At 43.2% G+C, this 16,490-nt stretch overlaps 1 protein-coding gene across 1 annotated transcript in view; it reads left to right on the top strand.

Moving 5' to 3' along the window:
- The window catches only part of cpne2 (copine 2), a 48,013-nt gene that overhangs the window by 20,129 nt on the left and 11,394 nt on the right, over positions 1 to 16,490 (top strand). The window contains exons 4-10 of the mRNA XM_008122328.3: positions 877 to 951; positions 4,180 to 4,251; positions 5,859 to 5,942; positions 8,571 to 8,660; positions 10,064 to 10,162; positions 13,776 to 13,862; positions 15,589 to 15,648. Of these exons, the coding sequence (XP_008120535.1) occupies positions 877 to 951; positions 4,180 to 4,251; positions 5,859 to 5,942; positions 8,571 to 8,660; positions 10,064 to 10,162; positions 13,776 to 13,862; positions 15,589 to 15,648 (567 nt within the window). The remainder of the gene's footprint in view (positions 1 to 876; positions 952 to 4,179; positions 4,252 to 5,858; positions 5,943 to 8,570; positions 8,661 to 10,063; positions 10,163 to 13,775; positions 13,863 to 15,588; positions 15,649 to 16,490) is intronic.

Here is a 16,490-nt window from a genome sequence, read left to right as displayed (position 1 = left end):
ATTCGGGTCGGCTTATACTCGAGTATATCCGGTAGTAAAGATTTGCTGTTTCGGAGCATTTCAAACAGTTTTTTTTTTCAATGTAACATACTCTGTAATTGTCTGAGATGGGAGCGGGCAATGGGGCTGATGGGAATGACAACACCAGCTGCGTGCTATTTTTTTCTTTGTCAGCCAATCACACAACTTTCTACAAAGCATCTGTGTTTCTTTATGGTGTTTGAAGAAGACAGAAAAACATTTTAAAATTTCTAAAAACAGTAGATGAATGCATATTTCTGAAACTGTCCAGGATTGATGCCCTATGTTGTCCCATTGTGCAGAAATTCAAGGAGAATACCTCTTGTAGTTTTTTTTTAATTATTTGTAAAATATATATATATATATTCTGAAAATCAGTGGATGAATGCATCTTTCTGAAACTTTCCAGGATTGATGCCCTGTGCTTATGTTGTCTCTTTGTGCAGAAATTCAAGGAGAATACCTCTTGTAGTTTTTTTAATTGTAAAAACTTTTTAAAATTCCTAAAAATCAGTGGATGCCCAAAACATTCTGAAACTTGGCAGGCTTAAAGTTGTCAATGTTGGCATGTTTCATGCTGATAGCCATAAAAATGACGGAAAAATGACCCACAAACTTTTTCCCATTGGCGGCTAAAGGAACAAATCTCAAGGAAACAATTACAAAGCTTCGGAGATTCAGTTTACGAAAAGAAACAGGACCCTTTTGAATTTTTGAAGCGAGGGCCTTCTGAATCTCTGGAAAAAATTAATAATCGGATCTCAGCTGCTTTGCACACCTGTAATATAGAACACTTTGGATAATAAAACTTTGCTGCACTCTTTTTTCTTATTCTATTCTTCCCTTTCCATTTAGATTGTTTCAAGCAAGAGGATCACCAGGACCCTCCTTTTGGGGAACGGGAAGCCCGCCGGAAAAGGGACGATCACGGTACGGATGCCGTATAATGTTGCATCTCATAGCATCCTTTTCCAGTGTGTTGCCCGCTGGATGCTTTGGAATACAATGCCCAGAATCCCTCATCTTTCCGGCTGGGCATTGTAGTCCCTCCCATTTTGCCTTGATTCAAATCAGGGCTTGGTTAAATATATATGCATCCCATGGATCTCATTTTAAAATATGCCAATATGCAAACCTTAAAACAGGATGAAAAAGAAACCGCATTTTGAAAATTCCCAGTTAAAAACCATTCAGACGTAGTCAGAGATCAAAACAAGGCATTTTCTGCCCCGAGGCTTGTACGGTTTACAAAAGCACCGCTCAAAAAGTCTAAAGAGATGCGGAACGGAAAGGAAAATCATATTTGTTCCGGTATGAAAGCAATGATGTCATTGCAAGATGTGTTTTGGTGCAAATTCTTCAGCCCCGTGGCTCTGTAATCACGTCAGAGGAGAGATGAGAACAAACACCCTGATTTCCGAGACCGGATCATAATCGTGGCTTTTGCGGCGTGAGTGGAGGGCCGCGCTTCCTTCTTAGCAACACCTTTCCCCCTCATCCGGAGCCCTGTCCTCCGTTGTCGGCACATTTGGAGAGTTTGCAAAGGAACGGAGTGGTTTTTAGCCTGCGAGAAATGCCTCCCGGCCTCTCCTTTGGTCCCTGCCGCTGTCGATTACCCATTTAAGCAAAGAGATTGTTCTGTATCTGACAATCAAACAGGGAAATGCATGCGATTTTGGCTTGTGGTGGAAACAAAGGGTTGGGCTGGATGATTTTATGATGATGATGAGGAGAAGGATGTAGGGGATGAATGGCCATCTGTTGGGAGGGCTTTGGTTGTGCTTTTGCATTTAAATACTTATGCATTTTCCGGTGTGATTGTCAAGTGCAGAACGTGTTGCTTCCCCCACAGTTCTGCTCGGAGTTCAGCCTGCAGCCGCTTTGGAAAACGATGCAAAGGAAAATATCAAAAGCAGAACGTTGTCCCTAATTAACGAGGAAGAAGATAATCGCCCACATTGGCGGATATGGCTATCGCCATCTGTCAAATGGGAAATGGCCATTTCTTTATTTTAACCATGGTCCATCTGGATGTTTAACTTGGAGAAGCGGCAGAGGCTTGTTTTCCTCTTTCTGTGGACAGACAGTCTTCACGAGAGACTCGTTTGGCATACGACTGGTTGCAAATGGAGCCATTCTTCTAGTAGCGCAGTCTCTCCTGTCCTAAATAGCCATGTATTTATGTATGTATGCACATATACATGTACGTGTGTGTGTGTGTGTGTGTGGATGCTTGGATTCTTGCAAAAAAGGGGAAATTGGAGTTAATGTAGGTCTGTCCACTTTGGTTGCCATCACACTAGAGGAGACCTGGGCAAACTTCGGCCCTCCGGGTGTTTTGAACTTGAATTCTCACAATTCCTAACAGCTGGTAGGCCATTTAAAAAAGTGCCTGGACAAAGTGCTGAAAAGGTCTCTAGGAGAATTTGGGATGGAATAATAATAATAATAATAATAATAATAATAATTATTATTATTATTATTATTATTATTTGCCAGGCTTGCTGTTTGCATCAGAGTGGACAGAGTTTGACCCTGTGTTTGTTCACAATTCCCTTTGGAGGAAAAGGAAATAATTGCCCTGAAAATGCCCATTTCTGCTCCCTGAAGCCTCCAGCTCATCGTGAGTCATCTTCACTAACAAGACCTCGATGAGACATTGCCTTTTTTGTTTTTGCTGCTGTTGTTGGAATCCTTTTGGAGAGCAAACCAGAGCAAACGGGAGAGGGCTATTTTCGGCTTTGCCGTTGCTCCCTTCCCTTCCCAAAGGCTGTTCGGCACTTGTACTGCTTCTGTGAGCTGCCCGAGTCCCTTCGGGGAGATAGTGGTGGGGTATAAGTGACGTTTATTATTATAATTAAGTTCATTAAAGGATTCAGCTGGGCCCCCATAGCCTTGATCCCTGGCAGGGCCTTAAACCGCACCAATTCCCCAGGGCAGATGCAATCTAGGAGTCTGGAGGCCTGAGTCTGAAATCCCAACTTGGCCATGCAAAAACCCATTGGAAAAAATAATTTGACTAAAATAGCTACTCTCTGCATTAAATCAAGACAAAAAGCCTTCTTTTGCCTATCTCTCAAAAGCCTTTTTTAAGCTGTGCATTGACTTCCAGCTACTCGTTTTGCAGTTTGCCATTGACACGGCTCAGGATAACATGTGATATGCTACAGAATAATGGGAGCTGTAATTTTGCAAGGCCTTTAGCCTCCTCTGCCTGAACTGCATCTCCCAGGGCTCTGTCGCATTGAGCCACAGCAGTGAAAGTGGGGCCAAACTCCATCCGTTCTGTAATGCAGATGCATCCCCAGTTTTTGGTCTAAGCTGTAACTTTGGTAATTTGAGCAAAATCAACACAACTGGATTGTGTTGATTAGCATTGCCTTGTTGGTTTCATTCTGAATTGACCTGTTGATTCTGATAAAGTCGACTGAACTCCGAAGGATACTCAGGGCAGAGCACAATGCACATATAATGGCAAACATTCAATGCCATTAGATGTACAACATATATAGATACACACAGAGGCAATTTCACATTTCCAGCTTCCGGCTTTGTGAGGGTATGCTCGATTCCAGCCACCAGGGGGAGTTGCTGCTTCATCGTCCACTGTGACACCAAGTCCTTGATGGAGCACTTCCTCATTCTTTTCCGCACACTGCTGGAAGGCTTTATGTCACAAGATAGTGAAATTAGCCTCCCCGCATAAAGTGATACCTAAAATTACTACTCAACAGATACAACTGTCTTTCGGGCTGCATAGGTCAACAGCAAGTTAGGTTATTAATGGTTAGGAGTTTACTCTGACCTGGGCTGGCTTTGAACTTATGACCCTTCGGTCAGTGGTGATTTATTTCTTACTGGCCTCTCCTCACGGCTCGAGGCGGGTCACAGCAAGGCCCTTACAAGGTCCTTAGGCCTTTCTGCCCAAGAGGGCTGGTGCCTCTCCAAACTACATCTCCCACAGTCCCGTAACATTGAGCCTTGGACGTCCAAATGGTGCCAGACTGCATTCATTCTCTAGTGTAGCTGCATCTTATGGATCTGGCTTCGTGGGGCTAAGGGAGGGCCTTGGCTGGTGGATCTCTTCGTTGGCTGTGGACCTTCGGGTGCCACGAGTGCCGCTTGCTAGACTGAGTGGTGTTTCCTCTTGCCTTTCAGGTCGCGGCCCAAGAGCTCTCCGACAACAGAGTCATCACCCTCAGCATGGCCGGCAGGAAGCTGGACAAAAAGGTTGGCAATGGGGTCCCTCTTTCCACCCAAGACACTCAGGCCGAAACCTTCATGCATGCCGTAGGCAGAATAGGACCTCGCAGAAGCGTACGATAGGAAGGAGATGGGGCTGTGGAGCGTAAACGCCTGCCTTGACTGGGCAAAGCAGCCTTCGGTTTGCATGGCAGCCTCACTCACACAACTGGGCGCGTTTGTTTATTTATTACAATATTTATATCCCGCCCTTCTCACCCAACAGGGGACTCAGGGCGGCTTACAATAAAACACACATATAAAAATTGTACAATCTATATATATAAAAGGTAATGAAATTTCGGCCTAGGACAAAACAACAAAACTACACATCCCAGAAACACTAAACTTGGCAGCACAACCCCTCATCCATGCCTCTACTTTCATACAACAAAAAGCTCCAGCTACTCCAGAAAACGGCCACGCTTTGAGACTGCAAGGCTATTCACTGCTATTCCACCTGGCCAACAAAGGATTCCCATAAGCCACAGCAACGCGTGGCCGGGCAAAGCTAGTACACTATAAAACAGTTAAAAATTATTAACTTACATCGGACGTTCATAAAACACATTCTAAAATACAGATGGGCGTGTTCAAGTTTAAAGGACTGGGTCTGTCGATTGAGTTCCAGCGTACATAATAATAATAATAATAATAATAATAATAATAATAATAATTCCCAAAAGTGCACCCAGAGCCAAACCCAAATAGACATTTGCATGTCCAACATGACTTCTACAGCCTTGCATTGAACTTCTTAGGATTTGGCCCAGGAATGCCAAGGCCTTGGTTCATTCAGTCCTGGCAAATGCTAATGTATTTATGTTGTTACTTTTGTGAACTATGTTGACCAAAGCATTGCACGGTTGCACCGAGTTGTGGAAGTGACCTTTGCAATGTTATTTTTCCATTTGCAATGTTATTTTTCCATTTGCAATGTTATTTTTCCATTTGCTTAAGCAATGTCCAGTATATCTAAGATGCTTGTTGTTGTTGTTGTTGTTGTTAAAGAACAGTTCATAATATAATGAGATGGACCTACAGTTTGTCTCGAAGGGAAATTGTTCCCCTTTCTGAACATTTTTCAAAAATTGCATCCTGATGCTACAGCGCAATCGTGCATCTCCAAAGCATTGCCCAGTTGCATCGAGTCGTAAAAGTGACCTTTGCAATGTTATTGTTCCATTTGCTTAAGCAATGTCCAGTATATCTTTTTCTTTCAACGAAGCCTTTGGCTCCTAAATTTCCTCCAATGTGTCTCTGCGGCAACTGATTTCCATGCATGTCCGTCAAAGCCCCCGATAACTGTGTCTCTTTCCGATGACCTCCTTTCCTTGACCGGATCCAGGCAAAGTCTGTGTATTCCCTGCTTGGGGCAAATAGATCACGTCTCCGATGCGTGCTCGCTTGTACTTAGATTGTCGGGATGTATAGATCCATATCTCTTCCTCACTTGAATGGGAAGATAGGATAGATAGATATAAAACCGCCGTCATTCCTTGCTCCCCTCTTTTGTTCACAATCCATTGCATGCGTATCCATGGCAGCTGGAGAGACATCATGCTAAAACTGTTGCTTTCTCTTTGTCTTTGCAGGATTTGTTTGGGAAATCAGACCCATTTCTAGAGTTTTATAAACCCGGGGACGATGGGAAATGGATGCTGGTGCACAGGACGGAGGTGAGGGGCTGGCGAAGAGCCGCCAAGGGCTCTGCTTTTGCCGGACGGAAACCGGTCTCAGGTCAAAAGTGAAATTGGGAGAATGTACTCCTCTGGGACCTCGGAGGAGGGCGAATGTGGTCCTGATCTTCAAGAAGGGAAAAAGAACGACCCAAACAATTACTGTCCGGTCAGCCTCACGTCAATACCAGGCAAGATTCTGGAAAAGATCATTAAGGAAGTGGTCTGCAAACACTTAGAAACAAATGCAATAATTTCTAATAGTCAACACGGATTTACCAAAAACATGCCAGACTAATCTGATCTCTTTTTTCGACAGAGTTATGAGTTGGGTCGATACAGGGAATGCTGTGGATGTAGCCTACCTGGATTTCAGTAAGGCCTTCGACAAAGTCCCCCACGACCTTCTGGCAAGGAAACTAGTAAAATGTGGGCTAGACAAAACTACGGTTAGGTGGATCTGTAATTGGCTAAGAGAACGAGCCCAAAGGGTGATTCTCCCCAATGTGTCGTCTTCATCTTGGAAAGAAGTCACGAGTGGAGTGCCACAAGCAGGGCTGTTCAACATCTTTATCAACGACTTAGATAAAGGGTTAGAAGGCACGATCATCAAGTTTGCAGACGACACCAAACTGGGAGGGAGAGCCAACACTCCAGAAGACAGGAGCAGAATTCAAAACGATCTTGACAGACTAGAGACTAGAGCTGAAACTAACAAAATGAAGTTCAACAGGGACAAATGCAAGATACTTCACTTCGGCAGAAAAAATGGAATGCAAAGATACAGAATGGGGGACTCCTGGCTAGACAGCAGTACGTGTGAAAAAGATCTTGGAGTCCTCATGGACAACAAGTTAAATATGAGCCTACAATGTGATGCGGCTGCTAAAAAAGCCAATAGGATTCTGTCCTGCATCAATAGGGGTATAGCATCTAGATCCAGGGAAGTCCTGCTCCCCATTCTCTATTCTGCCTTGGTCAGACCACACCTGGAATCACACTGTGTCCAATTCTGGGCACTGCAATTGAAGGGAGATATTGACAAGCTGGAAAGCATCCAGAGGAGGGCGACTAAAATGATTAAGGGTCTGGAGAACAAGCCCTATGAGGAGCGGCTTAAAGAGCTGGGCATGTTTAGCCTGCAGGAGAGAAGGCTGAGAGGAGACATGATAGCCATGTACAAATACGTGAAGGGAAGTCATAGGGAAGAGGGAGCAAGCTTGTTTTCTGTTGCCCTGCAGACTAGGACGCAATGGAACAATGGCTTCAAACTACAGGAAAGGAGATTCCACCTGAACATCAGGAAGAACTTCCTCACTGTGAGAAGGGCTGTTCACCAGTGGAACTCTCTGCCCCGGGCTGTGGTGGAGGCTCCTTCTTTGGAGGCTTTTAAGCAGAGGCTGGATGGCCATCTGTCGGGGGTGCTTTGAATGCGATTTCCTGCTTCTTGGCAGAATGGGGTTGGACTGGACGGCCCATGAGGTCTCTTCCAACTCTGCTATTCTATGATTCTATGAGTGTAAGTGTGGCCGAAGCCTTGAGTGGCGCAGGGATCCTCCACGGACGGAGGCGGTGCTCCCGCTGTCTCTGCAAAAGCACCGTCTCCTTCCGCGCTCGCTTGTGTCTCTGCCGACGCCTTCGGGAAGCGTGAATTGCCGGCGTCTGCGTCCTTCCAGAGGCCCACGCGTGTGCCGCTCCAGGCGTCTGGCAGCTCCTCCCTCAGCCTCCCTTCCTGCGTGGGCTTCCCGTGATCTGCCCACCTTTCGTGGGAAGCGCTTCCAGTCCTTTCCACAAACAGCCCACACTCATCCTTCGGGCTGTCGCGGCACCGCTTTGCATGGTTCGGTTCTGCCAGAGAAGACTCGTCCGCTTCAGACTCAGAAGACAGGAAATTCCAGACAGGAAACCATCAGGGCCAGCTAACACCTCCCAGAAAAGGATGCCCCCCAGGCAGGAAGCAGCCAGGCTTTGAAGCTAAAAGGCTATTTAATGCTAATCGAGCTGGCCAAGTGCAACATTCACACGTGTATCAAACAGGCAAGAGCTCTTTCTTTCTCCCGCCCTGGGCATCATTCCACAGATAAATACAAACCGCACTTGCCCAGGCCTCACAACCTCTGAAGATGCCTGTCCTAGATGGGGGTGAAACGTCAGGAGAGAATGCTTCTGGAACATGGCCATACAGCCTGGAAAACTCACAGCAACCCAGTGATTCTGACCATGAAAGCCTTCGACGACACAAAGTGGGGAATAAATAACACTATGTAACAAAATCTGAAAAATGTTCTTTCCCTGGTTTGAAAGCGTTATTTCCTGTTTAATTGTGAGGCACTTGCTTTGAAAGCCGTTGTTGTGCTCCAGAAACTTTGTTTTTGTGGCTGAGAATAGGACCGTTATTTCCTTCAGTCTAGTGGGCACTTGGTTGGTAATTTTCCTTAATGAAAATATGCTGTTGTGAACCTTTCTGTGTGCAGACCGCAAGAACAACGTTTTGGCAGTTTGATCAACTTTCCCCACATTTTTATGACAGAACCAATTAGGAAATGGCATTGATATCCCAGGGACAAAAACCGCGTTGCATTGTGAGATCTTTCTGAGTGCCTTTGCCTTCGTCTCTCCCAATTCCAGGTGATTAAATACACGCTGGACCCCGTCTGGAAGCCGTTCACTGTGCCTTTGGTCTCTCTGTGCGACGGAGACGTCGAAAAGCAGATCAAGGTAGAAATAAAAAGGCCCAAGTTGGCTTCCTCGTCTCTTGAACTGATTGCAGGGAAGATGGCTGGAAATGGGAGTTATTTTGTGCAGGTTACGCCTTCCCTCCTTGGAAATACATTTACTCAGCAATGAGGCATTTAAGTAGCATTTGGAAAATTTCTATCATTTTTACTCTTATTTTGGAAGCTCACTATTGTCATTTACCGGCCCTGGAATCACAAACAGGCCATTGGCTTTCCCCGCATTACAAAAAAGATTGTTCCTGTAGGCTTGTTCTTAAACTGAATTTGTACATAAGTCGGAACAGGTACATTTCTGAATTTTGACCCCAGCTATATACATATATATACATATACATATACATATATATATATATATACACACACACACACACACACACACACACACACGCGCGTTGCTGTGGCGAAGTATGGTGGTCTGGGAAATAAAGTATTGAGGAATTGGTGGTAGTTAAGGTAAAGGGTAAAGGTTTTCCCCTGACATTAAGTCCATTATAAATGGGTTATACAGCTGTGTGGAAGGGCCTTGAGTCTACACTGCCATATAATCCAGCTCAAAGCAGATAATCTGTATTTTATAGGCAGTGTGGAAGAGGCCTAAGTGAGGCCTAACTCTGCCTGTCCCCTGGGCTGAGTGGGTTGCTAGGAGACCAAGTGGGTGGAGCTTACCCTTCTAACTGGCAGCAATTGGATAAAAACAATTCTTCCTCTCCCTCTAATTAGGACTTTAGGACCAAGTTTGGTGTTTCTGGGATGTGTAGTTTTGTTGTTTTGTGCTAGGCCGAAATTTCATTACCCTTTTATATACAGTAGAGTCTCACTTATCCAAGCTAAACGGGCCGGCAGAAGCTTGGATAAGCGAATATGTTGGATAATAAGGAGGGATTAAGGAAAAGCCTATTAAACATCAAATTAGGTTATGATTTTACAAATTAAGCACCAAAACTTCATGTTATACAACAAATTTGACAGAAAAAGCAGTTCAATACGCAGTAATGCTACGTAGTAATGACTGTATTTACGAATTTAGCACCAAAATATCACGATATATTGAAAGCATTGACTACAAAAATGGCTTGGATTATCCAGAGGCTTGGATAAGCGAGGCTTGGATAAGTGAGACTCTACTGTGTATGTGTGTGTGTGTGTGTGTGTGTGTGTGTGTGTGTGTATATATATATATATATATATATATATATATATATATATATATATATATCTTGCTATACTAATATTATGCTACACAAATAATGGAATATATTGTATATCCACAACAGTTATAGTTTCATTCCAAAGTGACAACTGGACAACTGGCTTATTAAAGGGTGTAAAAGAATACAAAAAGGAAACAAGACCCCTTCTCTGACGTTCCCCTTTTCCTTTTAGATTATCTGCTACGATTACGATAACGACGGCGGCCACGACTTCATTGGGGATTTCCAGACCTGCGTTGCCAAGATGTGCGAAGCCCAAGATGCCTTTGCAGTAAGTTCTGAACCAAAGCCCACAATCGGAAGCCTATGGTCCCTTTGTAAACAGGTTCAGGTTTCCTATATTTTGTGGCCCCTCCAAGTCCCTGGTCGAAAAGAAGCAACACCTCCAAACCAGGAAGGTGAAATTTTTCAAATTTATTGCTTAGTGTAATAAACCTGGGCAACGGCAGGGACCCAAGCGAGTAGTGATCTGTATTTGGTGACAAGATGAAATTAATGTATGTTTCAAGTACATAGTAGCCTGAAGGTAATGGTGTCCACCATATTTGTAATCATTTTGTGCACAAAACAAAGTTTGTGTACTTTGAAAGCAAAAGTGTGACTCTCAGCCAGCAGAGTGTTCCATTTCGGAATTTGGAGCTGCCTGATACTGTTGCTGTTGTTGTTGTTGTTATTATTATTATTATTAAAGAAGGTAAAGGTTTCCCCTGACATTAAGTCCAGTCTTGTCTGACTCTGGGGGCTGGTGCTCATCTCCATTTCTAAGCTGAAGAGCCGGCGTTGTCCGTAGACACCTCCAAGGTCATGTGGTCACTGGCATGACTGCATGGAGCGCCGTTACCTTCTCGCCGGAGCGGTACCTATTGATCTACTCACATTGGCATGTTTTCGAACTGCTAGGTTGGCAGAAGCTGGAACTAACAGTGTCCGCTCCCGCTATTATTATTATTATTATTATTATTATTATTATTATTATTATTATCACTATTATAATTATTATTGGATTCTGGGTAAGGGGTGCTCAACCTGTGCTTCCAAACCAAGGCCAAATTAGCCTCTCAAACCTCCTTTGGAGAAGAAGCGACTACGCAGCATGGAATTCTTCTCTGAGGGGTTGTTATTGGGATTCTTTGACACATTCTCTTGCATCTTCATCATCCTAATGTGGTTTCCCCCATTCCTGGCTTTTCTGGGTTTCATCTGTTTTCTCCATCCTGCTGTTTGCATTCTGTTGTTGTTGTTGTCCTTTATGTTGTCCTTGAACTTGAACACGCCCATTTGTATTTTAGAATGTTTTTATGAATGTTGATGTAAGTTAATAATTTTTAATCTGATTTATAGTGTATTGTATAATTTTTTATATGTGTGTTTATTGTAAGCCGCCCTGAGTCCCCTCTCGGGTGAGAAGGGCGGGATATAAATGTTGTAATAAATAATAAATAAATAAATTATGTCCAACCTCGGGCTCATTACCAGCGGGCCCTCATTAGGCAAATACACTGCTTGCTACCAATCCGGGCAATCCAGGCTCCCTTCTTATCTCCATCCGTGGGCTTTGATGGCCACGTCTTGGACAGACTCTGAGCCTTTGATCACATTCAGCTTGGCTTCTCTTGCCAAAAACAGAGATGAAAAGGGACGTGAGCGCCAGCCTTCCATATCCAGGGAACAAGATTGTTTTCTTTCCAAGGGAGCCCGTGTCTGACACAGCTTCCCTTTCGACATCTTCGCTTCCGTGCCTTTTAATTAGAGATCACTCGGGGGTCAGTGTGCAAACTGGGAGAGAATTCCCTTCCACGTTGATAGTATTACTTAGGATGCATCCACACTGTAGAAGTAATTCAGTTTGCAACCACATTTAACTGCCTTGACTCAATGCTACGCTTTGGTAGAGAAGGCTAAAGCGATGGTCAAAATACAACTCCCACTTTCTTTTTCATGTCAGGAGCAACCTGAGTAGCTTCTGGAGTGAGAGCATTGTCCGTCCGCAAGGACGTTGCCCAGAGGACATTGCCCAGATGTTTTGATATTTTTACCATCCTTGTGGGAGGCTTCTCTCATGTCCCCGCATGGAGCTGGAGCTGACAGAGGGAGCTCATTCGCACTTTCCCCAGGTGTGATTCTAACCTGGCAGCTTTATTATTATTATTATTATTATTATTATTAATTTATTATTTATAATAATAATAATAATAATAATAATAATAATAATCAACTTTATTTATATACTGCCATATCTCCCGGATGGGACTCAAGGCGGTTTCCAATCATAAAAACCACACATACATTACATAACAACATAATAACACATTATTAAGCAAGGTAAAACAATACAATTACAGTACAGTCTCACTTATCCAAGCTTCTGGATTATCCAAGCCATTTTTGTAGTCAGTGTTTGCAATATATCGTGATATTTTGATGCTAAATTCCTAAATACAGTAATTACAACATAACATTACTGCGTATTGAACTACTTTTTCTGTCAAATGTGTTGTATAACATGATGTCCCCGCATGGAGCTGGAGCTGGCAGAGGGAGCTCATCCGCACTCTCCCCGGGTGGGATTCGAACCTGGCAGCCTTCAGGTCAGCAACCCAACCTTCAAGTCACAAGGTTCCCACTCATTCTGTAGCATTGAGCCATGGCAGAGAAAGTGCTGCCTGCCAAACCGCATTAATTCCACAGTGCAGATGCTTTGGATCTTCTCCAAGCAGCCGGACTGACGTATGAACCGACTCTACAAACCATCAGCAGGCTTCCTCTTCCTTGCAGCTGCTCACCGTTGTTCAGCATTGCATTCGAGGCTCTTTGAGAAGAAGCACCCCTCTTTCTTTCTCTCTCTCTCTCGTTCTTCCTATGTACCTGGCACGGGACGGAGGCTCTTTGAGAGAGACCGGTTGGGGTGCCTCCAGTAAAAGCTTGCAAATGCCACATGAACACGCCCTTGTTTACCTTGGGAGTAAGCAACACCGCACATCTTCTCTGTCCACATCTTCCGCCTTCTCTGCAGGGCTCCTGAATGCAGTCCCTTGTTGCAAATAGCTTCAATTGCTGTTCCTTTACCCAAAACCTGGCAAAAGGAGCCTGCTTTGGCCCTCACCCGTTGCCTGGACGGGAACCAGAGCTCGGCTGCCGTTGGGCTCCAAGGAGCCGGGTTCCAAAGCAGCACTTGGAGGGACTTCAACCTACACAGGGTTGGAAGACCCCAAGGGCCATCCAGCCAGGAAGACCCCACCCAAGCCCTCCCAACAGGTGGCCATCCAGTCTCTGCTTAAAAACCTTCAGAGAGGGAACCTCCATCATCATTATTATAAATTATTTTATTATGACACAGCAAACAAGATAGACATGCTGGATTTCATGTCACAAAACTACAAGTCGAACACTTCCCAAACGTTTAGGACTGTGTGATGTATTTTCAGATGATGATGCAGATCCCAGTCAGGTGGCCTTTTGCAGTTGGCAGATCGTGATTTTGTCAATGTCTATTGTTTCCAATATTTATTATTATTATTATTATTATTATTATTATTATTATTATTATTATTATGCAATCCTAGAGTTGGAAGAGACCGCCAAGAGCCATTCGGTCCAACCCCATCCTAGCCCACCTTTCCAGCCCCTCTTTCATAAGGATACGAGACTAAAGAGAGGCTGGATGGCCATCTGTCGGGAGTGTTTTGATTGTGCCTTTCTGCCTGGCAGAAGGGGGTTGGACTGGATGGCCTTTGGGGACCCCTCCCAGCTCTAGGATGCCCAGGTTGCCTCCACCTCCCGCCATGCTTTTCCGACTCTGCCTCGAGCGTCTTGGACTCGACAGAAACTTATTGTAAACCTACAACATATATTTACTCTGGGCCATTTTTCCTCCTCCCGGACAGGTAGAATTTGAATGCATTAACCCCAAAAAGCAGAAGAAGAAGCGGAGCTACAAGAACTCCGGCATCATCATTGTCAAATCCTGCAAGGTGAGTCCCGCTTTTTGGAATCTCCCTCACATTGAAAATGCACGCATGAAAGTCCCGGCCATGATTTTGCGGCTTCATGGCTACTCAATGCTATTCAGGCTTGCTCATTGCAACAGTCACACTTGCTTTACAAGTTGGACGTTATTCCACAGGGATATTACATACAGTCCACTGGCCTCACTGCCAACAGAACCTCTGAAGATGCCATTAGCCACAGATGCAGGCGAAACATCAGGAGAGAATGCTGCCGGAACGTGGCTATACAGCCTGAAAAAACTCACAGCAACACAGATACACACACACACACACACACACACACACACATATATCTGTGGCACTTTATGTTTCTGAGTTTGCAACTTATAATGTGCACTTTGCTAATCTATCATTGCAACCTCACTGTTTTTAATTCTATGTTTTTAGTAAGTGTGTTTCATTTTTCTGGTCAATGTTTAAATATTATAACTGGTGCATGTTACTGTTTATTGATGTATTGTACATTGTTATTGTTTTGTATCTAATATTTCTGTGAGTCGTCCCGAGTCCCCTCTGGGGGAGATGGTGGTGGGATACAAATAAACATCATCATTATTATTATTATTATTATTATTATTATTATTATTATTATTATTATATACATACATACATACACACACTGTGTGTATATATATATATATATATGTGTGTGTGTGTGTGTGTGTGTGTGTGTGTATTGATATATAATAATAATAATAATAATAATAATAATAATAATAATAATAATAATAATAATAATGTTTATAGGCCCGGGCTGTGGCGCAGGCTGGAGAGCAAGCCAGCTGCAACCAGCTCCAATGAATCACTCTGACCAAGAAGTCATGAGTTCGAGGCCAGCTCGGAGCCTGCGTTTGTCTTCTGTCTTTGTTCTATGTTAAAAGGCATTGAATGTTTGCCTATATGTGTAATGTGATCCGCCCTGAGTCCCCTTCGGGGTGAGAAAGATGGGCGGGATATAAATACTGTAAATAAATAGATATCCATGGTGGCCAATGATGTGTGTGTGTATGTGTATATGTATATATATATAGAGAGAGAGATCTATATAATATATATTTGTATATGTATATGTATATAATAATAATAATAATAATAATAATAATAATAATAATAATAATAATATCACACAGTTCTAGACACTTGGGAAGTGTTCGACTTGTGATTTTGTGATATGAAACCCAGCATATATATCTCATTTGCTGTGTCATACAATGCCTTTTAACATAGAACAAAGACAAGACAAACACAGGCTCCGAGCAGGCCTCGAACTCATGACCTCCTGGTCAGAGTGATTCATTGCAGCTGGTTGCAGCTGGCTTGCTCTCCAGCCTGTGCCACAGCCCGAGCCTATAAACATTATAAACATTATTATATATATCTATCAATATGTATATATACACATACATATACATCACTGGCCACCATGGATATATCACTCTGGTTTGCATCTCCAGCCTGAAGCCATGTGTCAGTTGCCACCTGATATTTTTTCCATCTTGGAGATAAAAGACTCGGCCCGTCCTGCCATTTCCGACATGGCTCTTGGGCTTGCTTAATATCCTGCTATTTATGAGAAAGCCTTTCTGGTGTGCAATGTGCTCAAACGGCATCCTCTCTCTCTCTTTCTCCTTCTTTCCTTCCTTCCTTCCTTCCTTCCTTCCTTCGTTCCCTCTTTCCAACCGTTCTGCAGATCGCTAGAAATTACTCCTTCCTGGACTACATCCTCGGGGGCTGCCAGTTAATGTTTACGGTAAGCAGATCTGCATTTTCCTTGCACGGGGTGATCAATCGCAAACACAGCCTCACAATCAATGGACCCTATTAAAGGCTCAACATTAATTAAAGCTTCGGAGAGGCTTAATGGATGAACATCCACCTGTTTGGGCTCAGGGAGGAGAAATAGGACTCTGCGCATGAAACTTACTTGAAGTGTCATGCGTGTTGGAAGATCTATTAATGTGTGCCTTCAAGTCACTTCGGACCTGTGGTGATCCTAAGACAAACCTTTCGTGTGGTTTTCTCCTCATAAGGTGAGGCAGGTAATTAATAATAATAATAATCTATATATATAAAGGAGTAATGGTGTCCGTTCCTCCCACTAAACAACAAAAGTACAAGCCCCAGAACCTAGAAATTTGGCAACACAACCCACCATCCTTGCCCCTAGGTTCCGACAACAAAAAGAAAAGAAAAATAAAGTCCTAATTAGAGGGAGAGAAATAATTGTTTTTATCCAATTGCTGCCAGTTAGAAGGCTAAGCTCTGCCCACTTGGTCTCCTAGCAACCCACTCAGCCAAGTGTTAATAAAAGAATAAATAATAAAATAAAAACAAATAATACAATAAAAAATAATAAAAAACACTAAAATAATTAAAAACAATAAAAAATTAATACAATAAAATACTATAACAACAAAATGACTACAATTAATACAACAAAATAATAAAATATAATAAATAAAAAAGATAAGTTACAATAAAATTAATAAAAAAATACAAATAATGTCAAATAAAAATTCCACAACAATTTTTAACTAATACCACCACCACTTTGCCACAGCAATGCGTGGCCAGGCACAGCTAGTAATAATA

The sequence above is a fragment of the Anolis carolinensis genome, unplaced genomic scaffold (genome assembly GCF_035594765.1).
Source record: "Anolis carolinensis isolate JA03-04 unplaced genomic scaffold, rAnoCar3.1.pri scaffold_9, whole genome shotgun sequence".
Taxonomy (NCBI): Eukaryota; Metazoa; Chordata; class Lepidosauria; order Squamata; family Dactyloidae; genus Anolis; species Anolis carolinensis.
The sequence above is the reverse complement of the archived record's forward strand: the minus strand, read 5'-3'. Positions and strand labels throughout refer to the sequence as shown.